The 26,377-nt window shown below is 54.4% G+C and overlaps 1 protein-coding gene across 5 annotated transcripts in view; it reads left to right on the top strand.

The window, feature by feature from the left end:
* PPFIA4 (PTPRF interacting protein alpha 4) overlaps positions 1–26,377 on the top strand; it is a 60,343-nt gene that overhangs the window by 14,943 nt on the left and 19,023 nt on the right. For 4 of the 5 annotated variants that reach the window (XM_049832810.1, XM_049832809.1, XM_049832808.1 and 1 more), the window contains exons 2-10: positions 12,199–13,011; positions 21,033–21,134; positions 21,261–21,425; positions 22,044–22,118; positions 23,259–23,354; positions 23,798–24,019; positions 24,460–24,606; positions 24,730–24,868; positions 25,488–25,567. In XM_049832810.1, the coding sequence (XP_049688767.1) occupies positions 12,775–13,011; positions 21,033–21,134; positions 21,261–21,425; positions 22,044–22,118; positions 23,259–23,354; positions 23,798–24,019; positions 24,460–24,606; positions 24,730–24,868; positions 25,488–25,567 (1,263 nt within the window). In that variant the 5' untranslated portion in view covers positions 12,199–12,774. Of the gene's footprint in view, positions 1–12,198; positions 13,012–14,707; positions 15,101–21,032; positions 21,135–21,260; positions 21,426–22,043; positions 22,119–23,258; positions 23,355–23,797; positions 24,020–24,459; positions 24,607–24,729; positions 24,869–25,487; positions 25,568–26,377 lie in introns of those variants that run through there. The other variant, XM_049832812.1, reaches the window with a different exon arrangement.

The following is a 26,377-nucleotide window of genomic DNA, read 5'->3' as shown; positions in this document are numbered from 1 at the left end:
ACTGACACCCCGCCAGTCCCCGAGCGGCGATTCCCTGCCCCCACCTCCCAGTTCCTATACTAGATGTGACGTCCCATGGTATGGAATACACCGTTGGCCAGTTTGGGTCAGGTTTCCTGGCGGTCTTCTTCGGTGAACTGGGCATGGCTGTGGGACCTTGCAGGAAGCACAGTGGGGACAAAGGCACAGGCTCCTGGGGCTCTCGGTGCCAGGCATGGGGCTTGGCTCAGGGTACACTGGGTGCAGCCGGCAAGGATGCAGAACTCACTGCATTAGCTTAGCTCCACGGAACTGACATTTTAAGAGGGAACGAGTTGGAAATTGAGCTGAACTAATGCCCAGCACTGCTTTTCATGACAATAAATGCTCAGATGAGATCTCTGCTGACACAGAGGAGAGCTGCCACCCCACTGCAAACTGCATCACTCCCCACACTTTCTGGAGCAATTTTGTGTTAGTTCCCTCAATTTGAAGCTTGTCATCTTTTTTTCAAATCCCTCAAACCAAGGGAACAGGTCTAGGGCACTGTATTTCCTCTGGCTGGTCTCTCTGCTCATCCAACGTGGTGCTGAGCATCCCTAGACCAAGTGCTGGTGCAGAGGAACAAGGATGAAGGCCGTGCTGAGCATGCACTGCTGGGACTGTGGCAAGCAGAATGGGTGTCAGGACCACCGAGTGGGCATGGTGATAGCATGGGCTGGAGCATGCTCACTTATCCCTGGATGCCCCTTAGTGCCAGTATGTTCACTGGCCTTTTCAGGGACATCTTGAGAGGATGGTTGCCCTGTGGCACCCCCATCCCTCCCACAGATACATCCAGCCTTCCAGCTGGGATGGGAACTCCATCCCTGGTGGCTCAGCCGCTGGCGTGCTGGGACCACACTGGGTAAGGAGCTGGCTGGTGTCCGTGGCTGCTCTGCCCTCCAGGCCACCCAGTCCTGCTCCACCTGTCTGGGCTGCAGGAGGTGGCCTTTCTGCCCCATAAGCCATGGAGGTCATTAGCTGGGGTACCGGGTGCTTGTTAATGAAGAGAGAGGGGAAGGAGGGGGCTGGTGGAGCTGGGAGAAGCCGTTGAGGGCTCTGCTCAAAGCTCCCTGCTGGGTCTAACACAGCTCATGACATTCACAAAAAGCTTGATTTATTCTTCCTGATCTTCTCCAGTACTTGGGATTTCTGGAGGGAACTGGAATATAAGGAATATAAGGGATATAGAATCCCTTATATTTTCCTTGTGGACTATATCTAGGACGAATGAGCTCCAGATGGAGCTTTTTCCATATCAGGGTATTTTTGAGGTGCTCTCTATTAGCCATTTTTCTGATGGCTAATAAGGGTTGAGCAAATTCCACCATTTTCCTAAAGGGGAGCGACTTGGATTTTCCTTCTTAACTCAGCTCTCAAAGCATAGCGTCTTCAGGACCTCTGCCTCGCTGGCGCAGTGAGCTGGGAACATAGTCCTCTGCTTCACGGTATTTGGAGATGTGCAGGGGCAGAGTTGCCACCAAAAACTCCTTCTTGCAAGAAACACAGCTTAAAATGCAAGACAAATGCAGAAGCCTTCCTGCAGTGCTGTCCAGCCAAGGCCAGCACTTGGCGCTTTCCTGCTACTATGGCTGGAGGCTGTGTGCCGGACGAGCTTCATCTGTGGGCTGATTTTGCATAATGAAGAGTTTGGGTTGAAGATGTGGACTTGCTCGATGCAGGTTAGAGAGAAGCAGACAGAGCTCTAGTGTCTGCGTCTTGCCCCTGGCTGCCTTTTAAATGTCACTGTCCTCAGATGTCCCTGCACGGCTGCTTCTGCCATGCCATGCCATGTCCTGTCACTAGCCATGAGCTGCAGAGACGAGACACCGGGAGCTGACACCCGGCTGCCTGGACCCTCGAGGGCACAGGCACTGTGGGAGCAGCAGCAGGGTTATTGCAGCCTGGGTTGCGGGTGGACGGGGGCTGTGCTGCAGTTTGTCTCCATCTCTGCCTGCTCCTTCCTGGGACCAGACCTGCCTTCTGTGCTCCTCTGCCAGCTTCATCCACCCCTCCCAAACCACATCACGGGTAGCCAAGATGCCAAAGGACCATGACTTGGCCAGGGAAGGTTGTGATTATCCCCAGCATGAGGATGCTTGGGAAGAAAAGCAGGTTTCTCCCAGGCGGGGATTTAACCCCACGATACTGCCTTGCCCTACACAGAGCTGACCAACCACAGTGCTGAGATGCCATCCACCTACCCATGTGTCCCAGTAGGGGTGGAGATGCACGGGGTATGTCTGGGTTTTTTTTCCCTGTGAACATTGCAGAGCTGTCCTGGTACTGGATCTGGCCCAATCATCCTCGGAGCCTGACTGCACAGACCTGAGAATCACACTGGTATTCCACTCCCCACCAAGGCATGTCTGCAGCTGGGCGAAAACTGTTTAGTAATTAGCTGCACCATCAGCAAAGGGATTAAATAACTTGCTAACATTACTTAGCACAAGGAAAGGAAAGCAGAAGGGATGAATATGAGGGGGAGCCCCCCCCATCTCTTGAGCTACCAAAAGCATCTGAGTTGCCTCTGGTTGGGGTCATCCAATGCCCAAGCCAAGATGTCACCACTCTTCTTGAATAGGAGGGACTAAAACCTGCCATGTTTTGGGAGGATGGAGGAAAGTGATGTCCTGATGCATCTGGGGAGCCCCTGGATTATGTGCAGGTGGGATGGGGAGCACAAGGAGGTCTTGGAGCGCAGGTCTTACTGCCATTATCTATGCTTGTGTGCTAAAGTGGTCAATGGTGAATTGATGAGCTCTGGAGGCCTCCCCATGATGTGGGTCATGCTCCAGAACCATTGCTTTTCCCTTTCAGGTTGTGTTGGCTGTGAAAGCTCCCTGAGTGTGAGGCAGGGACGTGTTCCTGAGTCTGCCACAGTCCAAACTGGAGCCAGCAGCACTAGGCATTTCCCTGGTCTGTCCTCTATGGCTCTGAATACCCTCTAATACTTCCCAAATTTCATACTGAAAACCCAGTCTGCCTCTTCCCTGGCTTTCCAAATTACCTCCCTGGGCTCTTCCTCAACACCACTCAAAATCTGTGGTCTGTTGAAGGATAGTGACAAAATGCTTAAGACCTGCCCAAGCAGGGCAGGGAGCGGGGTGCTGCTCTGGACCCTGGGGAGCTCACTGAGCCACTTTCCCTTTCCACTGTTCATGGAGTTGGCACCCAAATTTTATAATGGGAAATGGGCAGATGTGCAGCAAATGTGTGGGAGCAATTATTATTGCTGAGGCTTGTTGCACAAAGGGCCATGCTCAGGGTGCGGATGATGCACCACCTGGGTGTGGAGAAGATGCCTGTGAGCTGAGTGATGTGGTGGAAACCCTGGATCTTGGGCAGACAAGGCATGCAAGCTGCTTAGGGTGAAAGGCTACTGCATTAGGATGCATATGGTGTTTGCCATGGGGTTCCTTTACAAGCAGCAGCCTCCCATGTCCCCTGGGCTGGGCGCAGAAGCCCTAGCTGCCTGCTGTAGCATGGGTACTGGGGCCTGGGTGGGTGAAGAGGAACCTCTGCATCTTTTCACGGGGCTTGGGTGCACCCGCGGCACAGATTTCAACAACCCCCCTTCATGCTGGTGACTCTTCCCCCATCACTGAATAAATTAGCACCAGCAAGTGCTCACAGTGTGTGACTAAAGCAGGGCAGGGGCTGGTTTGGCAGCGAGGAGGAGGGCCCCCCGCTCTGGGGCGTCAGGCTCCCAGATGAAATAACTCCTCGTCAAAAGTGTCATGGGGGTGGGAGGGATGTACCCGTGGCAAAACCTCAAGTGAAATCATGGAAAATCACCAGCCATCCCTCCAAGTCTCAGTGATGATTGAAGTTATGCCCTGCTAGTGGGGAAACTGAGGCACAAAACCTCACTTTCGCAAAGGTGAGGGGCCTTTTGCCATGACGCTGCCTCTGTGAAAAGTGCATGATTTTCTCCCCTTGGTTGTAGACTGCTTCCCTGTGCGCTCTTCCCTCTCAAAGAAGTCCACATCCACCTTGGGCTAGAAACCAGCCTGATTGCTGGGATCCCAGTGCTCACCTTCACTTGCAGATTCATCTAGGGGCTGATTCACCTTGACATGCTGTTTCTAGAAGAGCCATGGCAATTGCATTTCCCTCTGCTGCTTGTTTAAACTAACCTTGAATGAAGCAGAAATCAAAGGCTTTGTCCTAACAGAGCAAAGGACATAGGGTTTGGTTGCAAAGTTGTAGAAAAAAAGAATGAAACAGCCACATGCACACACAGGGGCGGTGAGCGGATGAGCTATTGAAAAAGGAAATTATTGTAACCAGCATTGTGGCTTTTTTGCATCGGGTCGGTTGCTGTTAATACCCCTCCTTGTCTCTGTGGACGGGTCTGAGTGCAGACCACATCCCGGAAGAGGGATGTGAGCTCGGTATCATGCATCAAGCACATCCTTCTCCTCCCTTCCAGGGAGTCCGGCTCACGGCACAAAGTGGTTTCCCAACCACTCCCCCATTGAAGGAATTGGTATTTCTCTGGCATTGCCTGCAGTCCCATCGTTTCAGTGATGCTGCTGGATTTTTGTGGAAATCCACTACAAAGCGTTATCAGTGCAGGTGACTGGAGTGGGATAGTGGTGACAGGTTTTGGGGGATTTGGTTTCTAATCATTTGGGGTAATCCATTCTGCCTGCTGGGGCAGGTCTGCACCAGGGTGAAATCCAGCTCATGGGCTTGTTACAGTGACCATATTCCTTTGCTTCACCAGCACACTTGCTGGGCCCCACGTGAACTCCTGGCCACACTGGAATGGATCCTCACAAGTTTAGCAGCAGCTTCAGACCTGTCATCCTCTCTCCCCTCAGTTGTGTTTTAGGCTGTTGCAAACCCAGGGATGAAGTTTGAAGGTGAGCCTGGGCTTGCTGAGTCTCTTGGCCAGGCTTTGGGATCCCTCTTGTCAGAGGGATCATCCAGTTTGGAGGCCCTCCAAGGCTCATTCCCGTCTGTCATCTCACCCCAAAGTGCAAAGGCAGGAGGTTTGTGTGCTGGTGTGTCTTTACCTCACAGTCCGTTCCTGTGCCAGATCCCTCCTTGCAATAAACTGAGATTACGCCTTTCTCTGGGGTCCGTTGAGGACACATAGCCCATTTTGGAAACAGGGAAACTGAGTCAGGAACCATAACACGACCAATACAACCCTCTCCAAGGGGTGACACACTCCTGTAAATTGGCGTACATGACCAAGTTTAGGTGCCATCCTCTGTTAGGGGTGTTCACCATCCTCCACACTGTGCACCCCATATCCACACCAGAGGACCTAGCAGAGATTTCAGCTCATCATCTGATGAGCTTTTTGTTGCAGAACAATTGTGTTTCTGCACAATGGCGAGGAGCAGGTGGCTTTCTGAAAATACCCACTGGAAGTTGTGTGTAATGCCTCCCCTCCCACTGGGAACTATAAATATCAGTTGAATACTAACACTTACTTCTCCCTGCAAAGAAACAGCCAGATCTGGACATTTTTCCTCCTGGTTTCTCCTCTGGCTTAGTGGCCTGCAGCGAGCAAGGGCTGAGGATGGGAACTGCTTTTTGTGTTTGGAGCAAGCCTTTGGGGCAGAAGCATGCCCATTAAGGTAAGATATTGGGAATAGCTGTCTTTTATTGCTTGTAGTGTCCTCTGTCCCCATGTCTTAGGGGCATCTGCTGCTTCCCTGCCACCTCTGAGACAGGTCCAAAACCTGGAGACACTGCCCACATGTCCTGTCTTGCCAGGGTTGCATCTCCAGCAAGGGACAAGTTGGGCATTGTCCCCTGGGGAGCGAAGGACATGTTGCTGCAGGTGTGGGGACCCCAGGTGACTTCATGGGCCTGGATGGGAGAAGAGGCACCGCTACATCTTTTCTTAGGTTTCGATCACATTCATAGTGCAGATCTCCACAGCGGTGACTCTCCCTCTGTGAACTCATCTCACCCTTTAGTATGTGAATCTAATCCTTTGCAGCTAAAAACTGGCACCTTATTTCTAGCCAGAATGCCTCATTTCCCTTATTATCCCTGGGTGTCCTGGCCATGGGCTGTCCCTGGCATCAGCCAGGTACCATCTGCGCGGTACCCTGCCGTCAGCGGGGCTGCATTAAGGAATGTGGAGGCACCATCACCATATGGGCCCCATGGTAAATTGGATCTTCCTTGTCCTTCTCAGGGACTGGAGGTCCCCAGAGACCACAGTGCATCCCAGGAGTAAATGTAAGGACTCAGGGGAGATGCTGGGATGAGGCTGTATCTGCCGATTGGTTTTCTTATTGAAAGGCAGCTTTTCCCATGGATCACCCAGGATGGAGAAGCCAGGGTGCTTGAGCTTGCAGAAAGGGCTGCTCCGGTCCAGGCTTGTAAAACTGTAAGAAACCTGTGGAGTATATAGGTAGGCATCTATGCCTAAGCAGAAAGATAGAGGGAGGAAAGGAAGGATGGAGAGGGGCCCTGCTGAGGAGCTCCTGGCACATGTGGAGCTCAGCTGGCCATCTCCAATGCAGACAAGCCCCATCTGGACACTGTGGCACAAGCAGCAGCTCTCCTGAAATCTCAGGACAGAAATGCCTTGGGAGGTGGAATCTCAGCCTGTGGCCCACGTGAGGATGTGGCAAAGGCATCTCCAAGACTTGCCATGGGTGAAGATTTCCATTTCTAGTCTCTGCGCTTAAAACGGCAATTTCCACTGTTGAGCCAGGGCACTTTAGCATCCTCTTTGTCTTGTGTGCAGGAATAATCTCCATTTTCTCAGCCCCTAATTACCACATCCCCCACCAAGGGTAAAATGGAAAGCGGGCTCTGTGGGTCGGTAGAGATGTTGAGGATGTTCCTGCTCTGCCATCCACAAGCCATTCCATGGCTTGGTGGGTCAGGACTGACCTTCCCCAGGGCAGACCAGGAGGATCGGTGGCTCAACATGTCCTGGCTGCTCCAAAGTGGTGTCTGATGTCAATGAGGGTGGGAAGCACTTATGGTGGTACATGACTCCATCTGTGGAAACAGTGATTGGGACGAGCTTGCTGGAAATGTGAAGATATGACACTTTTAGAGCCTGTCCATGTAATCACATTTAATGCAGCATCACAAGGAAAAGGTGAAAAAAGAAGTCCTGCAAGGAGAAAACAATACCAAAAGGGCATCACCCTCCTTCTTCCTCCTGGGTCTGGCTGGGAGGGGGTCAGCACGGGATGCTGGAATCCCATCTTTGGCCAGTTTGGTAGAGGGGAAGCCGTCCTCATGCCAGTGAGCTGGAAGCAATGAGTACTGGTGTGGGCTCTGCTGCCCTGACTGCACTGCTCTTTTGAGGCCAGGTTGGGCGGCTGATGAGGATTTTCTAGGAGCGGAAAAGATCAAACTGACGTTTTTATGGGATGATCAATCTCTGCGAGCTTGTTGCCTCCGAGGTGCGCGTTAAACCCTCTTTGCCAGCTGCCTGCTGGGGTGATGATCTTGCTGACAGAGCCATAGAGGTTTTTTTCTTTCTCTTGTCAGGTCTGAGATGAGAGTGAAGCTGTTCAGAGAAAAAAAGCAAGCCTGTCTCTGCCTTGGTGCACAGGCAGTTTTATGTGTGGATAAATGCTGGGTGTGCTTCTTGCCCTGGTGGAAAAAGGAAAGCCAGGGTGCTCCCTGGGACCGAGCATCCTGCAGGCAGCTTGGCTCGCTACAGAGTCATGCCGAGCAAATAATCAGCTCAAGGGCAAAAAACCCCCCTCTGCTCTCCATCAGCTGCTCCATGTCTGGGCATCATCATTGCAAACCGGCATCTCCAAGCAGGCAGCGTGTGACTGTGCTGTTTTCCATCCCAAAGAGTGGGGAAAGCATCTTTTTTTTTGGGGGGGGGGGAGGTGGGGTGGGGGCAGGGATAGTAAAACAAGCACGTTTTCATTGGCAACAAACCTGCTTCCAGCAAGTCTGTGCCTGGCAGCCCCGCGGGACTAAAAATACCCAGCAAAGGGCTAGAGCTGCGCAGTGTCTGTTTTCTCAGCTCACCAGCTGTCTCCTTGCATCCTCACTCCTCTACCCAATGATTATCCCATCAGTTAAGGCCCTCTAAACCCAGGCAGCAGCATTTACATAGTTTTACCAGATACAGTTGAAAGGTTGAGATTCACAGGCAGCGTTTTGCTGCTAATTGTGAGCAAGCTCAGACCCCTCTGACTTTCAGTGCCAAAGGGCTGCTTTCAGGCTGCCCTTGCTGCTGCTAAAGTCACTGGCAAAGTGTGTGATGTGTTTGGGCTGTCGTCCACACTGACATCCCCAAGGTTCTTAAAAGTGACTGGTTGGATATGCAGGTCTGCCTAAGAAATGCTGAGCTTTGCTATGCCAGGACGGCATCTTGTGTATGCAACTGCCAGCTGGGCTCCTGGGGCAAGAGGTGCATGGGATTGGGTGATTTTCTGTTGCTTTTGGAGAATGGAGAAAATCCCAAGGTTTAAGGTGGTACAGAAATGAGGGGATGCTCGTGTCGAGGGGAGCTGACCCTAGGCAGGACCTTCCTGCACACATGTTCCTGCACATCCCCGGACACATGCATATTCCTACTTGTGTGCATGTCCCTGCATGCGTGGATGTTGCTGCATATGTGCATGTCCCTGTGTGTGCACACACCCCTGCATGCTCACCCGTGCCTCTTGCTCACCAAACACACTTCCCACTCCAAAAGGCTTGAAGACAGCAGGTATCAAACCCAGCCTGGTCCTGGCTTCCTCACTTGGCATCACAAATAAAACCTTTGCAACTGCCCTGACCCCAGATGATGGTCCTTCCCATTAGCTGGGCAACTCCTGGTGCTTGTGGTTTTGCTGTTGCTCCAGTTTTGCAGTGAAAGCTGTTGTGGTTGAATCCAGAAATAATCACTCCCAAGTCCATGGGGTAGGAGAGTTGCCCAGTGGTTGTTGGCAGGACAGCTCTGCGACAGGGGTGCTAGAAGCAGCTCAGGGTCTGTCTGTAGCAGTTATGGATATGGATGGTGCCTCCGCAGTGCTGGGAGTTTCCCACTGTTGGGTTCTACTGTGGTTTCAGCCAGGAGGTGGGCACAAGTGGCTGAATTGTTTCCAGAGCCATGCTCAGAGGTGGCAGAGCATCAGCCTGGATTTACCCAGCAGGGACCCACTGGCAGAGGGATGCTCACAGTGCAGCAGTGTCACGGGGAGGGTGGAGAGCCCTGAAAGCCCTGGGCTGGCTGCCCACCACCTGCCTGGGGGCTTCAGGCCAGGACAAAGGAGGCTTTGGCTGCTCTTTGTGGTGGTAGGAAGTCTCATCCCTGCTTGTAGTGCTTCTCCAGCTGCAGAGGATTGTAGCAGCTCTCCTTGCCTTATGCCACAGTGTGTATCCTCCATAGCACCCACGCCTGGTGGCCCAGGATGCAAGAGCAGAATGTGACCATCCTCCAGCGAAGACATGGGGCATGGAGGAGCTTTGAGTCACTAAGCATTGCCTTGTCCTGGGTGGACAGTATGCTGTATCACATCTTTGCTGAGCATGCTCAGGAGGACAGAGCACAAATGCTTTTGGGGACCAGTGAGATGGGATGAGTCCATCCTGGACCAGCGTCGGTGCCATGCAAGGTCCCTGTGATACTGTTAACACCCTCCCCAGGCTGAGGTGTTGGGCTGTGCTTATCACCCCCAGTCTCCCTTCACAAGCACAGCAGATATAACAGGATATAACTATGTACAGGAGCAGGTTGCAGTGAAGCAAAGTAGGACATGGGCTTACCCAAACCCTCCAACCACCTGTGCATGAGCTCAACCATGGGGGAAGCAAAAAGAAAATTAGCCCTTGGGTGATGCATGGGGTAAATCTGTGCCTTCTCCTGGACTGTGTGGGTCCGGCCCCTTGGATTATGTCCACGGTGTGCAAGGAGCTGCCACAGCCCGGCTGGGACTGGCGTCTGCAGATTCCCTTCATGGTAAGCGAGTATCTCCTTTGCAACTGGGTTAAATTTCCATCCCATCATCCGTCCTGTCAGATTTATGTCTTGGCCATTCCCTGCAGCATTTCCCCTCCCTGAGTGCCTGCAGGGCTCTTGCCTCCTTGATTGATATGTCTTAATTCACCTGCTAATTCATTCAATCCCTTGCCAGCAGCTGGGGTGGGGACATGGCCATGTCACTAATTTTGCCATTCATGTTGTGCTGGGGGGAGGGGGGCGGTGTGTGCTCTCTGGCTTTCTGGTCAACCCACAAGCAGAGGTACAGCAGTGAAATGGTGTATAAAAGTCACCTCATTTGGGTTTTGCATCCAAAGTAGCAGGGCTTAGCCCTGGGATAAGGCTGATTTCTACTCTTCTTGGCCCAAAGTCTCCCTAGAGCCTGGGACATCTGCCTTCCAGGGAGGCTGACAGCATGGCCATGCTTGTGTGTGGGTACCACTGAGACTGCTACTTAGGGGAAGGAGGACTGGAAAACATTTTACCCGCTTAATTATGGGGATGAGGCTTGTGTCCAGCTCAACCCAAAGAGAGCAGGGGGCTGGAATGGTCCCTTGGTCAATGCCATTTTCTCCATGAGCCTCCTTTTTGCAGGGATTCTGTGGGGATGGGATGTCCTCAGTGCACCGTTATCCCGGTCATCCATGTCCCAACAGCCAGGAAGGAGCCTGAACAAGTCTCAAAGGTTCAGGACAGCATTGCATGCCCGTAACAGGCTTTATCTCCCTTGAGGAATGTGACTTAAATCTGCAAAGGGGGAGGAGGTTGGACAGCCACCTGCAGGACAACTGTGTCCCATGTCCCCAGTGTGCAGGACCAAGCTTTCAGTATAACGTGCTGGATGCACATTGTGGGGCTGGTACTTTTGCCAGAGCTTCTCTATTTTTAGAGGGTTTTTTGTGTCAAACTTCCCATCAGCTGATGAACCAATGTCATCCCAAGAACAGAGCTATGGTTCCCCTGGCCCTGGCAGTGTGTGTCTGCGCGTCTGGGTGTGCACAAAAGCATCTCCTTACGCACGCTGCCTTTGAACGGGGGAGAAGTGCCCTGCTGTGCCGCCGATCTGTTTGAGACATGAGCTTTTATTCCAGTCCAAAGGGCCAGAACGGGCTGATCTGGCCCATGACTGCGTGCAGGTCCTTTTTGTCTGTTATGCGTATGTTGGTTTGAAAAGAGAGTGATATAAGGATATTCACACCTATCCTTGAGCATTATATCTGTTGTAAAGATTGAAAAACTTAAGGGGGACTACCCCATAACCAGCATTAGACCAGTGGCCCTTGCCCTGTGCTTGCCATGTCATGTTTTGTTGCTCAGCTCAAGTCCTGCCCATGGTTTGTCCCCTTGCAGACAAAGCCTGGCAAAGACAGTGATAAGGGGTGGACAGGTCCCCAGGGTGGCTGGGATGACAGCAGCACACTGACCCTTGCTGCTGGGGACCCTCATCCAGCTGTAGTGGGCTGAAGCTCAGCCAAAGGGCTGCGTCAGTAGAAGTCCCTGTTTGGCACCTTGTCTGTGATGGTTTTAAGCTGCAGAAGTGAAGGTGAGGCTGCGGGTACCAGCATCACCCCCAGAACCGAATCCCCAGTTTCAGCCATGCTTTAATCCAGCCTAAATACAGGCTGCTGCCCAAATTGGTGGCTCTGCCTCTCCCCACCAGCCTCTCAACCCTGGCACTGGCTAGGGAACAGTGCTTGTGCTCGGGCAGTAATTCGGGGATGCTGCTGACTCCATCCCCTGGGTAGAGGTTTGAGCAACAAAGGATGCGCTGAAGTTCAGTTATCACTGAACAACTGGTCCCACTGCATCCGTCCCTGTTGGTGCCACAGAGAGAGAGGGAGTTGAACATTAATCTGGTCATTCAACTCATTTATTGCTGTGACTTCATGCCAGGTTTGGGCCAAACTCGGGTTTGAACCTGATTTTCTGCAAATGGAGAGTTTCTGCAGCTGGAGGACACTTGGGCCATGGGATCCCCTGGCAGCCAGACTCTCCACAGAGGGGATGGGATCCTAGCCCACGATTTTGGGTCCCAGGGATACTGTTCCCTGCAGCTTGGTACCATACTGGATACAGTGTAGCGAGCACATGTGTGCAGGGTGGTACAACCTAACACAGCCCATTCTTGTGGGTGCTGAGCCCACCCGTTGCAGCCTTCCAGGGTTTGATGGGGGGAAAAGAGTGCTGGGCAGGTGCCCTGGGCATTTTGGGGGCAGCAGGAGGGATCTGATCTCTGTCCCCCTCTCCCGTAGGTCACCGCAGTGCGTTTGAAGAGCTGTGATACCAAACAGAGACACATTCCCACATCAGCAGTGACCATCTCATCCAGCCTTGGGGAGAACAGCCCATCATCACCGGACTCCTCCTCAGCATGCCTGGGCAGCCCAAATATCCCCCGGACCCTCCCTGTGCTGCTGCCAGCTTGGGCTCCCCATTGGGACAAGTCCTCAAGGGTTGCTTTGTCCACCTCTGAACATCTCCATGGCTCACTGATGCTGCAGCCTCCTCCGAAAGGCATCAGAGAGGTGACACAAGGGACCCTGGCAGTGACAAGCAGCCGAGCGGGGGGATTTGAGACTGCAAGGGCCTTGTCAGTGCCAAGGACGTCCCTCCATCCCCGCCAGACTGATGCCAGCTTCTGCTTAGCACCCAAGAAGAAGGGATGCGGAATCCCCTCCACCTTCACCACCCCATTGCCCCCTCCCATGCTGGCTCCCCTGACCCATAGGAGCCTGTAGCAATGTAATCGGGGCCCTGCGGCTCAACAGCACCCACTGCCCACCTCACCAGCTACCTTCAAGACCCACACCCACCTGTCACACCCCGCCATGATGTGCGAGGTGATGCCCACCATCAGCGAGGGGGACCCTCTGGGTCCCCCCCAGGGCTCTGAGGCGGATGCCGACTTCGAGCAGCTGATGGTGAACATGCTGGATGAGAGGGACAAGCTGCTGGACACCCTGCGAGAGACGCGTGAGACACTCTCTGTCACCCAGAGCCGCTTGCAGGAGACCCTACGAGAGCGTGACCAGCTCCAGAGGCAACTCAACTCGGCGCTCCCACAGGTAAGGATCTGGCCCTGGAATGAGAAGGAGCCTTCATTGAGTCATATAAGGACAATCAGCTGCTTGGATGTGATTTTTAGCTCATGCCTTTAGGAAGATCAACCTGGTGTGATAACGGTGATGCTGCCGGGTGTGTTGCACTTCATGCCAATAGTAAAACCCATAGGTTCTCCCAGACCAAGCCACAACCAGTTTGGACATCTCCCCTTCTCCTCTGTACCCTCTCATTGGTCTGTAAGTCCGTGCGGGGAGATGTGGGACTGCAGTCCCTGCTGTTGCACAGGGGAATGGGTATGGAGAAGGGGCAAAACCTTCCCAAGGACACCCCAGGGCAACAGCGAGGCAGACACAGAGCCCATGCTTGCCCACTGGAGACAGCCCATTGCATAACGGTGCTTGGGGAGTAGACAGCACATTTTGGGTAGCGGATCTGGCTTGCTACCTCCAGCCAGCTCATCAGGATGTTAGGAGGTCCTTGGTTTCATGAGTCCACACTGGCAGTTAGAGAGTCCCCAAACGTGGGGACATTAACTACATTCTTTCCCCACTGCTGGAGCAAAGCCACCACTCCCTGCCACTTCCCTCGCCAGGAGGGCTTCTTTCCATCAGCACCATCACCCAGTGGGGTGACGGGACTTTCTTTGTCTCGAGCTTGGTCCTGAGAGGGGACACCGGAGGCAGAGCTGGGTACAGAGTGGGGATTGGGACATCGCAATGGGCCCATTTGTTCCCTGAGCTGGAGCAGACAGACAGCGGGCAGGGAGGCTGCCAGAGGTCTGTGCTCAGCAAGTAGCCCAGGGCATAGGGAAATCAGGGCTTGCCATGGCTCTGCTGGGGTTTCTGGAGTTGCTTCGCTCCCGGCTCTGCAGGACCCACTCCAGGTACTCCAGAGACCTGGATTTGAGCTTGGCCTCCACAAACAAAGATGCTCAGGTCAGAAGAGGATGAGGTGGATTAGTGTCACAGAGCTGTGCCTGGTGGATCTGAGCTGCCCACCTTCTCTGCGGGGTCGTGTGGGGCAGTACACAGTGTCCCAGGGCCCAGACCTGGGGGAAGCAGGATTTGAGGGGCTTTTTCACTGCTCCATTGTGGGTGTGATGTGGCGAGGAGCCCAGCAGCCAGGGGAAGCAGGAAACTTTGAATGTTTATATCCGTTCTGACTGCGCCAGTGCTGAGACCTCAGACCCTCCTTGCCTGGGTGCTGGGGTTTGGGGCACCCTGGGGAGATGGGAAATGACTAATGGATCAAAACTGGTGGCACAAGCCAGGACAGAGCTTGGGCTGGTGGCTGGCTAGCTCTCAGCATCCCTTCTCCACTCTGGATGGGGGAAAGCAGCTCTGGAGAAAGGCAGCCTGTGTCTCCATGCACGGAGCTGGGCTGGTCCTGGCTCTGGCCAGGCTGCTGAAAGCAAAAACCCAACAGTGCTTCCCCAGGAGCTCCTGGGGTCCCCGTGGAGGAGTTGCTCCTACTCCTCAGAGATGTGGTGAGATGTCCCCAAGTGTTGGGTGCAGGCAGGGCTGCTACCACCTCTCATGTGCCTTGGGCTCACGTCCCCTCTGCTCCTGGCTCCCCTGTCAGCGTGCGCTGGAGAGAGCAAGCCAGGTCACCCTGAACACACACTGCCCTCCCTGCCGCAGCCGCCTCGGATTAAGGGACCATGCGGATTTAGTCTTCACTCCTGCTCCAATAAAGGGTCCTCGGTGCCTCGGCACGGGCAGCGTGCAGACGGAGCAAACTGGGTCAGCGCAAAGGGACTCAGTGGCAGTGCTGCACCCACGAGCCCGCTGGGTGCTCTGCTCCAGCCGGGGCTGCCTCCGGCTCCCTGCACCGCAGCAAGGGATGTGATTAGGGCGGGCGGCAGATGGGGAATTTGCCTGAGCTCCCACTGCCTCCCAGTGCCCTGCCTGTCCCTGCATGGGCAGGGGGGCTCTGTGCCCTGGCACGGTGGCCCCCAGTGCCCACTGTGCCGCTCGCCAGGGCTGCACCGGCCGCCCTCGTGGGAGATGAGGGCTCGACATGAACGCGGGGAACAAACCTAAAGGCACTCACCTGCCCAATGGGATTAATCCCAGCATGTGCATGTACCAGGTAAGCAGGATGCGGCGGGTCTTTTCCCCAGGGCACTGCATGGGGGCATTCCACGGGCCTGTCCCATCCTTTTTCTCCTTCTCTGTGAGCCCTTTTGCCCTGGAGCTTACTGCAACATGTCAGACCCCATTGGGACAGGATTCAACCTGGATTGCTTGAAGAAACCCTTTTTTGGGGGCGGGGTTGGGCACCCAGGCTCATCAGTGGCCACCCATGCGGCTTATAGCCCTTCTCTGGTGTCGCCAAAGAGCCAAGCTCTGGCTGTGCACAGGACATGCTGCCTGGGGAGGTTGGGGTGGATGGTGGTGGAGGACATGGCACTTTGCATCCTTTGAGGGCACAGTGACAGCTGGATGCTGCTGTGTTAGCATGGAATCCAGAGTGCTGGCAGAGCCATCAATGGGCAGGCAGGGAATGTGTGTCTGGCATAGACCCATGCATGGGGCAGGCAGGGGATGTGCTTGTCTGGGGCAAATCCCTGCATGGGGCAGGCAGGGATGGTCCTGCCTGTAGCTCCTGTTCCCCCTTGCCTGTGTGTGGCTTGGTTGCCACGTGGCCAAGCCATGCTCCCTGCCTAATCCATGGGGGCATCCCTCAGCTCCCAAAAGGCAGAACTCCAGGGCTATTTCCCAGGGAGACTAAGCTGCCTTAATGCTTCTTACATGATTTATTTATTCATGTGGGAGTGCTGAACGCGACTTAATCAGGCTGAAAGCTCTCAGCTCCAATCCCTCTGCCCTCCGTGCTCGTGCAGGAGGTATGTGACCAAGGACCAAGCCCTGACCGGGGTCCGGGTGCTCTCAGCAGCCCCCTGGGGCCCTGGCATGGCTGCCAGCTCCCTCCTGCCTGGCAACTCAGCTCGGCTCCCCCCCTGCTCCTCTGGGTGTAGGTGCCACCCAGGGATGTGACATGTAGGGCTCCAGGTGTATCCAGATGTGTTCAGTGCGGTGTCCTGCATGGGATGGCACTGCTCCCCGTCCTTTCAGGGCTTAGGGGCTTGGCAGGAGTCCCTGTCCCCAGCTGTGTCAGGGGGAGAACAGGCTCCCAAATTTCACGTGGGCTACTGTACTGAGGGCTACCAATAGCCATGGAAACCTGCTGCAGTTCTTCCTTCCAGGCCCCACTCTGCTGTACCTTTGCTGCCTCTTGGGGCTGCCTGGGGAGCTGAGAACCAGGCTTTTTGGGGTGGGCAGATCCCCTAAGAATCCCTGAGCTCCCTGGAGGTCCCCCAGGAAATGAGGAGGGTCCTGGCATCAAACATTCGCCCCAAATTTCTCCTGTTTAACTTAAAAATATATGTGGAGTTAACACTTGCAAAAAGTAGTGTGAAAATAGGAATCTCAGCAGCTCCAGGTGGGGGGAAGGCACCCGCTGGGTAAGACCTTTAAATTGTCTCAAGATTTTGGGGAAGGATGGAGGGATCTGGCAGCTCAGTGCTGAACCATTGGAGCTGAGGTGTTGGATTTCTGCTTGCTCGGCTGCACAGTGATCCTTCCTGAGCAATCCTGGGTGGAAATACATGTTATGACCACATATTGAGAAGGGATGACACCAATTCTCCATGGGTGGTCCCTGCAGAGTCACGGCGCTGTAGCTGATAGGTCCAGGATGTGCCACCGTACTGCTCAGTAATGAGGGTGATGGTTGAAGCCCTGGGTTTACCCGACAGGATTTAATCTTTGTAATCCCATGCTACACACAGCTGGGGTTGTGTTTATCCCCTCGACTGTGAACTTAGGGCTTTCTCTTAATTCTGCACCACTCCTGGGAGAGCAAGGAGAAACCAGGGTGATGGGTCTGCCAACTCCCAGCTCGGACATACAGATGGATGGGGCTCCATCCCTCTCGTGCTGAGTCAGCAGTACTGATTTCCCGGCGTGGGCATCCTTCCCACATCACCCTCCATTGCACGCCTGGCCCATCAGGAGCAATCACTCCAATTAGGGGCTTTAAAATCTCATTAATCCTGCAGCTGGAGCCAGTTTGTTCCCAAGGCTTGGGTGCGTTGGAGCAGCGGCTGTGCTCCTGCCACAAATGGGGGAATTTTGTTCGCTTTGGTGCAGTCTCGCTGCATCCTTGTCTGTGCTGCAGATGGCACAGGGAAAGGCAGAAGATGGTTCTGGGCTGAGGACTTCTGCATTTCAGTTTTTGCGTGCTATGAGGCTTCTTCCCCTGTGCTTCCTAAACCTCTCCTTGCTTTCCCAGCCATCTCCGTGTAGCTGGTTTCTGGCCTCCCTCCAGCTCTTCTCTGTGACTTCCCCATTGATGCAGACAAGGGGGAAGACCCTGAACCCCAAACATGCCTGGTTCTGACTGAATATCTGAGCCCTGAGCCACAGTGCCCTGTTCTAATACCTTGCGTGGTGCTCCAGGTCTCCCTCCCTGCTCCAACGGTGAAAATAGCGTCTGTCCACTCTGCTCACTTCTGCCTCAGGGCTTGGGGCTGAGCCCAGCCAGTCACACTTTGGGTGGTTTGGTTTTAACACAAATTAGCCACTTCCCAGGCTGCTGGGCTTCCCGCAGGGCTCCTGAGGACTCCCAGGGCTGTGTGTTATCATCCGTCCTTTGACTGAAGATCAGGCACCTCTCCTTCACTTTCTAATCCGTTTATAGGTGTCCCTGCTTAGTTTGAAAGCTTATCAGAGCTGGGGGCAGGCACCTCTGCATCTCGTGGAAGACTCCTGGCTGTGGCCAGGGCAGAGGAAAAATCATCTGGATCCTCTTTTTTACCACTTTGCTGGGACTTAGGACAATGGCATACCTGTGGATGGGCATGAAAGCTGCACTCCACGGTGAGACACTGCAGCCAGGGGCTGGGGACAGCTTGTCCTCATGGTCCCCAAACTTGTCTGGTGCTTGTCAGTGGCCCAGAAGCAAGGTGGCAGTGTTAGGGCAGATGTCTGGCACAGCCGGGGCTGATGGAGGTAGCTACAGGTGGGTGCTGGAGTAATTTATTCCTATTTTTTTATTCCCAAGGCATCAAAATCAGGCTTGCAAGTGCCCCCAGCTCTGTGTAGTCGGCTAACCCTTAATGCTGTCCTGCCTCCCTGCAGGGGTGTTGCTATTTTTGGCGGTAAATGCTTCTTTTTGCAGCCTTCTCCAAGGAAGGACAGTTGTCACGGTCTCTTTTATTTGCCATGGGATGCTCCAGGCCTGGCAGCCTTTCAGGGGCACACAGCACAGGATCTGGCCAGCCATTCCTGGTGGGGTGGAGGGCTTGGAGAGGAGTACCCTGATGGGATAGGGTTGGGCAGGAGCTTTGTGCTGTGCCCGGGAGTGGAGCTGCCACGACCACGCTTTGACCTGCTGACCCATGGATTGCATTGGGCTGGCCGGGGTGGGGGCTGCCTGTCTCTCTCCAGCAGATTCTCCCTCTCTTTTAATCTCCTTGCCTTTTGGGATGAAAGCCTGATTGCAGGCGCAATCTGTACAGCTTGACCAGCCCAGGCGGGCTGTGCAGGCAATGTGGGGTGAGGAGTGCTGAGCACTGGTGAACACTGTCCCCAGTGTGGCATCCTTCTTCCCTTGCTGCCTCTGATGCCTTGTCCCGTCTGTCCCACACTACACATAGACCTGTTCACCCCAGTGGAGAGAGCATCCACATCTGCAGCCCCAGTTTCCCCTGTCAGCCATGGGGCAGAGCAAGAGGTTTCCACCCTTTGCAGTTCTGGGGCTTTGGATCCACAGGGTCCCTGCCCTGGTGCTGGGAGATTGTCCACAGCCAATATGTCACCTGCCATTATAGCCTGGGCTGCTGAAAGACATTCCTGGGGCCATCATGGCTGCGAGGTTGTTTTTGCTGAGCTCCTTAAGCCTTGCTGCCTGTCTCTTGGCGTATTGAGAGACTGGGGGAGTGACGTGTTCCTAAATCTGAAGCAGCCAGCGGTGCATGGGTACCTAATCCGGCACCTCTCGCTGCCTCTCTCGCACACTTTCTGCTCACCGGCGTTCCCAGCCCCAATATAGTCCACGGGGATGCTCACAAGCTGTTTGCTGTTGCACACAGCGCTTGCATAACCCAGTGGTGCGCACGCACATGCATGTGCCGCTGGGCTGTGCCAAGCTGTAATCCCCACCGGCTGGGAGAGCACAGCTCTGGGAAAGGCTTGGCCGGCACAGCGGTCTCCTGGGGGAACTGGCTCTGCAGTGGGGTTCACTGAGCTTTGGGGGCTGTGGGATAGTCCAAGAGCAAGCGTGGGATGGTGCCTGGGCACAGCAGAGGCTGGTGACAGAGGTTTGGGGTGCTGTGACTGATTTGGGGGACAAGTGATGGGGACAGGGATGACCCCACGGCTGGAGTGGTCCCTGGGGAAGTGATGGAGCAGGACTGGGTCTGGAAAGGAGCCAGGGCACTCAGGCCCTGAGGCGATGCTGGAGCAAGGATGTCAGGTGGCAGCAGCCCTGAGGCATGGTGATGGGCAGAAAAGCAGCTATTTATAGGGTTGATGACTGACTTCAGCCACTGCAGTTGCTCTTTCCCTTCCTCCACATTGCAGCATGCTTGGGTCCTGTCCCGCTGTGGTGTCTCAGCATCACCAGTGACACCACTGTCTCCACCAACCCCAGGCTAAAAACCACACCAGTGCGAGCAGTTTGAGCTGGGAAGGGAGAGGGAAAATCTAGCTGAGACAAACAGAGATTAAAAAACTCTTGATTTCTTGGAGGGACGTCAGCTGTCGCAAGAGGTTTCACTTTGAGCTGAGCAGAGCATTTGATTCAACCTAAGCCTCAACGTTTTGCTTCAGTTTGAAGGGTTTTTATTTGTTTAACTTGGGAATTAAATTGAAAGAATTTCATGCTGTAAAACAGCTCTCAGCCCCCAGTTGAAATTTGGTTTGTTAATGCTTAACCAAATCCTTCTCAGCTTCTTCTGAAACCCTTTTCCTTTTTAAGTTCTTCTCAACAACGCTGTGAAACTGGTGTAAATTCATGAAGCATTTCCACATTTGCATTTTTCATCCCCAAAAATCCCAGCTACAAAATATCACTTAGTCCTGACACCACTTGGTGACTGAAAGAGCAACTGGGAGCAATGGGAGACTGTTCCTGGGGTAACCCAGGTGCTTGGTTTTCATTTTTTTAAGGAAAAATGGACTCTCCTGCATGCTAGGAACTTAAAGCAAGTTTCTTTCCCCCTCTGACACAGTCACAAGTGTGATATTGCTCTGTTCCTGAGGAGCCCATCATATCCCAAAGGATGTGCTGGCTTTGCAGCTCTGCTTTGGCATTACTCTGTGCATGGCTCTTCCTCGCTGGCTGTCACCTCCCTGGAGGAAGCGATGACTGGAACAAGGACTTGTGGCACCTGCCACATCTCCTGCTCTTCCCCATCTCTCTCAGCTGGGATTTTGGGCTTGGGGTGTCCCATAAGAAGCTCGATGGGGCCCCACATGCTGGACTGGAGCAGATCTTGCTCTTTCCTTTGGAATGAGATTTTGGATGATGCCAGGTCCTGAGGCTGTGGCAGAGGCTGGCTGAGGGGCAGGGGAATCATCCTGGCCAGCTGTGGCTTTGCAGTGAGTTTTAGCCTGATGGGATGCTCCAAGGTGGGTGCTTTGCTGCGTTGCATCAAGGGGACAGTGGGGATGGGAGCATGCTGGTGGCCTTGACTGGTATGCTTTAAATGCCATCGAGCACGTCTGGAGCTGTAGAGGGGTTTCTTGTGTCATTGGACATCAGACCAAATGGATAAATATTGGGATGCTGCATTCTTCTTTGTCCAAAGCACTTAGGGAAGCCAGGAATAGATCACCTTCCAGCCTGGCTATGCTTCTCCACCGATTTCTCAGTGTTCCCCTTGGTGTCGCCATCTCTCACTGGTTGGATTCAGAAGGGAAATGCTCTGTGCTGGAGGTCCCGGCAGTGGGGCTGGAATGCTGGCTCCGTCTCCATCCCGCTCTCCCTACTCACGGCCGTGCCCTGATTTCTGCAGGAGTTTGCAACACTGACACGGGAGCTCAGTGCATGCCGGGAGCAGCTCCTGGAGAGGGAAGAGGAGATCTCGGAGCTGAAAGCTGAGCGCAATAACACCCGGGTAAGCATATAAAACCTGCTGTCTGGATTTTAGTCCTCAGAAATGTGGGACACTGCAGGCTGCTGGGCCAATATCGGCACTGACAGCCCCCAGGGTGGTGAGAGCCTCACACTTGCCCTCTTGCAGCTCTTGCTGGAGCACCTGGAGTGCCTGGTGTCAAGGCATGAGCGGTCCCTGAGGATGACCGTGGTCAAGCGTCAGGCCCAGTCGCCGTCCGGGGTTTCCAGTGAGGTCGAGGTGCTCAAGGCGCTCAAGTCACTCTTTGAGCATCACAAGGCACTAGATGAAAAGGTGAGACAGGCTGCTGGGACCTCTCCCGGCTTGCTCCATGAGCACCCCCTGCTCAGAGCTGACCTTCTCCAAACCCTCCTCCTCCCTCCCGCTGGATGCCATTTTTTTTTGTTAAGCTGGGTGGTGACATGGGGTCCCTCAGGAGGAAGGTCGTGGAAATCCTGCAAGCTGCAGCACCCTTATTTTAGGAGCTGGTGGGGCTGCTGAGTGGATGCTGTGGGTTTGAGGCTGTTGGGGATGGGGAACTTGCTTCCCTGGGTCACTCACATGGCAGTAGTGAGCACTGGCATTTGGTACCCTGGTTCAGTCTTCGTGTTACGACTCTTGTTGTTCCTCCTGATTTGTTTGCCTCAAGTATCTCCTTACTCTGCTAAAAGATGTCTTCAAGCTGTCCTGGCCATAGGTCTCCAAGAGAAAACTTGGCCTAGGCTGTTCCTCTCCAACATGCTTTTGGTCTCCCAGGCAATGGGCTGTAGCATCCCTGAGCCTGTGCCCTGCATGTGAATCCACCTAAGCCTGGCTGTCAGCCAGACAAAAGGGGCTGGGAGCTTGCCTACATCCTGGGCACCCTCATCATGGATGAATAATGGCCCTTCCCATTGTCTTACATGACTGCAGGTCAGGGAACGCTTGCGAGCAGCCTTAGAGCGAGTGGCAACCTTGGAGGAGCAGCTCGTGGATGCCCATCGGCAGGTAAGAGGTATTTGGGCAGCCTACCCTGGGCCTTTGCTGGGGTGCCCGGTGGGCTCGGACTGCTCCGTGATACATTTGTGAATTCACGTTGAATTTGCTGAAATACCACCCTCAAATTATCATGCAGACTAGAGAAATGGCATTTGGGCATTTTAAATGTAAGGCTTTTGTTCTAAAATAGCTATTTAGATGAAGCATTGTCTATATTTAAGGAAACTGTGTAAATATTCTGAAAACTTTTCTCTCGCAGGCAAGGTTTCCTCTGTCGTTTTGCTGTTTGGTGTTCATTTCACTGACAGAAGCAACCTGAACTTGAATCATTTCAGGGGGGTTGAGTGACTTGGGATTTCCCTGCCTCAGCAGAGACACAAACCTTTCTGATCCAAGCACCTCATCTTGCATCCCCCATCTCCTTCCTTGCTGGGGCCCTGGCATAGGGACTTTGCTGTGTCCCCAGCATCTAGCCCTTTTCATCTTGGAGAGATATTAATCCTGTTTTCCTTCCTGAAGTTTGTGCCCAGCCACTACTGCCAAAAGTAAAGATCCATCCTTATAGCCTCTGCCTGGCCAAATTTTGCTCCTCTTTCCAGTTCCCAGGATGTGTCTTGTGGTCATTCCCCAGGGTCAGTGGGGAGGCAGTGCCTGGCCTTCGGTCACCTTGCAGGAGGGACTTTTCCCCATCCTCCCCCAGCAGAACAGGGTGCGATGTCAGTGGATATCCCCTGCTCCTGCTGGCTATGTCTGCACCAGGTTTGGAGCCTGTCTGGCTGCAAACTAGTGAAATGAGTTGGAAGGCAGTCCTGGGATGAAGGGCTCAGGTCCCCGAGGGCTCACCAGGAAAACCATACTGCTGGGGCTCAGGCTCTTTGCGTGCTGTAGCAAGTACTGCTCTGTCCATGCAGGATGGATAGGCTTCATCCTCCATCAGTGCTGAGCCTTGACAGTATCTCTGCATGCCCTCCCTTCTTCACCCTATCCCTCCAGTTCCTCCCCAGCCATAGGCACTAGCTGAATATGACAGTGGAGGAAGCCAACAGGAAGCCGGTTACAGACCTGGGTGCACCAGGGCTGGCCTCACCCATGGCCAGACCAGCTGGTCTCATCTGCTTTCTCTCATTAATTAAGCCCTGTGTCATGCAGGTGGCGGCTCTGCAGCAAGGCACTACACGGGAGACCCCAGCAGGTGAGCGGGATGAGAGGGAGACCAAGGAGTCAGCACAGAAGCTTCCCTGGAAGGTGAGAGCCCCAGAAATTCCTACTCTGACCATGCTTACTAAGGCCATTGTTTCTCCAACCCCTTTGTTGCTGGCTCCAGGGTGCTGAAAACTTTTTTCCCTCTCCACTGGGGTCCAACCCCCTGGGAAATGTCCTTCCTGGTGGATACAGGCTATTTCTGAGTGGAGGGGAATTTGTGCTCCTGCTCAGATGCTTCTAGGGGCTCTGCTTCCCAGAGATGCTCTGGGAAGCCCTCAGGTATCCCTATTCCATTGTACCTGTGAGAAGCCACATACCTGGCTAGCGGAGACTGTTGACAGGGGGTCCCAGAGCCCCATGTCTCCACTCCCCACCACCTCACTGGGTCCCTGCAGGGCCATGTTCTCCCGTTGCATAGCTGCAGGCAATGCCAGCCCATGTTTTGGGGCAGCCTGGCATCCGCCTCCCTCTCTGCTGCCTTGCAGCGGCTCTCCAACGGCTCCGTCCACCCGGATGATGAGGCAGGGCGGGTGGTAGAGCTGCAGGAGCTCCTGGAGAAGCAGAATTTCGAAGTGGTCCAGGCCAAGGAGCGCATCTCTGCTTTGGCTGCCAGTGTCGCTGAGCTGGAGGAGGATCTGGGCACCGCCAGGAAGGATCTGATCAAATCGGAGGAGATGAGCAGCAAATACCAGAGGGACCTCAGAGAGGTTAGACACTGCCCTCTTGCACTGCCAAGCCAGTTGCAGTTGCAGAGACATTCACAGCAGCTTCCACATGCTCTGGGCTGGGAAGGGATTGTAACTCCTGTTGTATGCAGGGTGAAGGCCTGTGTTCCCTGAAAGAGGCCACTGCCTTTGGGAGATTGTCCCCAAGTCCATCTGCAGGACTTTGCTGAGGTTATAAGCAGACACCGAGATACCCAGGTGTGCTGCAGACCTGGGGCAGTGAGCTGTGTCCATGCTAGAAGGCTTTTCTGTGATTGCTTGACTCTCCCTTTATCACTCTGCCACTCTGCTGTCCCTCATCCCTGTGTGAAGCAGGGTTTTCATTGCATGCTTGGACTCGGGGGTCGCAGGAGCTGGTTGGCCCAGTTATTCCCAAATTGGTGGTCACAGATCAGGATGTGACAGCCCCATCACTTCCCCAGGCACTGGCTCAGAAAGAGGACATGGAGGAGAGGATCACCACGCTGGAGAAACGCTATCTGGCAGCCCAGCGAGAAGCCACCTCCATCCATGACCTCAATGACAAGCTGGAAAGCGAGTTGGCCAACAAGGAGTCCCTGCACCGCCAGGTACTGAACCTGGACCCAAAGACTCCCCACCACCCCAGGGACTTGGGAGGGAGAAGTGGGTGCTGGGGTTGGGAAAAGCAGGCAAGCCTTGGTGCCGGCCACCCATCCCACCCTGTCTTGCAGTGTGAGGAGAAAGCCAGGCACCTGCAGGAGCTGCTGGAGCTGGCGGAGCAGAAGCTGCAGCAGACAATGCGGAAGGCAGAGACGCTGCCCGAGGTGGAAGCGGAGCTGGCCCAGCGCATTGCTGCACTCACCAAGGCAAGTGTGTGGGGTGATTGGGCACCAGAGCCAGAAGGGAGTGCAGGAACCAGAGGAAGAGGCAGGACTGGCAACCCCCCTGCAGTGATGGAGTCCCTGGCAGGCCCAAGGCACCCTGCTCTCATTCCTAACCTCTGAGCTTTGCTGTCCTCTGCCTTCCCCATGGCTGCACCGTTTTTAAAGCTCTCAATGTGTGCTGCATGCATGGCGTTTGTTCCTTTCCCTCTGCTCCTTTCTCCAAGGCAGAGATGGCCCTGTTGGTGTGGACAGCCTTCAGCTTGTGCTGGGACCACTCTGGGATGAGGAGGAAGAGGAAAGACCCAGGCTGGATATGGGAGGGTGCAGGCCTGGAGGGAGGTGTGGATATGGCCAGCCCTGCCCTTCCCGTGTGGTGGAATGCGTGCCTAGTTGTTCACAGAGCACCTCCATCTCCCATCACCTTGCTAGCAGGGCTGTTTTGGGCTCACAGCACACAGTGAACCATGGCAGGGATGCAGGCAGTGGGAGAGACCGCCACATCCCAGGGAAGGATGCGGATGGAAGGAGGGAGGGAGGGATGCAGGAGGGCCTGCATGGTTTTGGGGAACGTCATCCGAGAGGGCTGCTCTGCTTTTCCCAGGCAGAAGAGAGGCACGGGAGCATTGAGGAGCACCTCCGGCAGCTGGAGAGTCAGCTAGAGGAGAAGAACCAGGAGCTAGCCAGGGTAAGTGCTGCTCAGCCTGGACAGGGGAGTCCTTGCGGGTCCTGATCTGGCCTTGGCTCCCCCATGCCTTGCTGGCTAGGTACCTGTGCACACCATAAAGGGCTGGCTTGCTGGCATCTCTGAAGCAGGATGGGGAGAGGAGGCTGGTTAATCCTTTCCCATCCAGGATCTCTTAAACTAGAGCCACACAGGAGCTCATGACACTCTCTGCTGTGATTTCCCCCTCTCCCAGGCATCCAAGTCTTGCTGTTAGCATGCCACATCCACTCCTCTCCCAGCATCACCCCCTGGCACAAGTTGGGACCCCAAATGCAGGTTGGAGGGGAAGGCTCCAGCAGCTCTTCCCCCAAGCCTGGATCATCAGCAGGGCAAGACCAATGGGCACTGGGAGCAAAGGGTGCTCCCCCTCAAAAAGACAGGGAGGCCGAGCTTATGTGTCATGGGCTGCACAATCCCTGCTGTGCTCCTTAAGCCAGTGGCGGGACTCTCCATGCAGAAGGTTGTGATGCCCATTTCTTGGATTGCCCAGGTGGCATTACAGCATGTGCCCCTGGGGAAGTCCATGGTTGTTTTGGCCTAGGGCAGAGATTTGGAGAGACCTTTGCAAATCCAGACCATCAGCACCCGTTGGGGTCTGGAATGTGCCCCCAGTGTGGCTGTTCCTGGCAGATGCACAGGTCAAACTTTCTTGAGGGGCAGGCAGGCAGGATCTCTTTGGATCCTGTCCTCTCTCCAGTTCATTCCTGGCTGGGAAACGGCAGAGACCAGCAGAGTGCTAGCAGACTGTCCAATCTGTGCTGGAAGGGGTGG

Source organism: Accipiter gentilis, chromosome 29 (genome assembly GCF_929443795.1).
Source record: "Accipiter gentilis chromosome 29, bAccGen1.1, whole genome shotgun sequence".
Taxonomy (NCBI): domain Eukaryota; kingdom Metazoa; phylum Chordata; class Aves; order Accipitriformes; family Accipitridae; genus Astur; species Astur gentilis.
The sequence above is the reverse complement of the archived record's forward strand: the minus strand, read 5'-3'. Positions and strand labels throughout refer to the sequence as shown.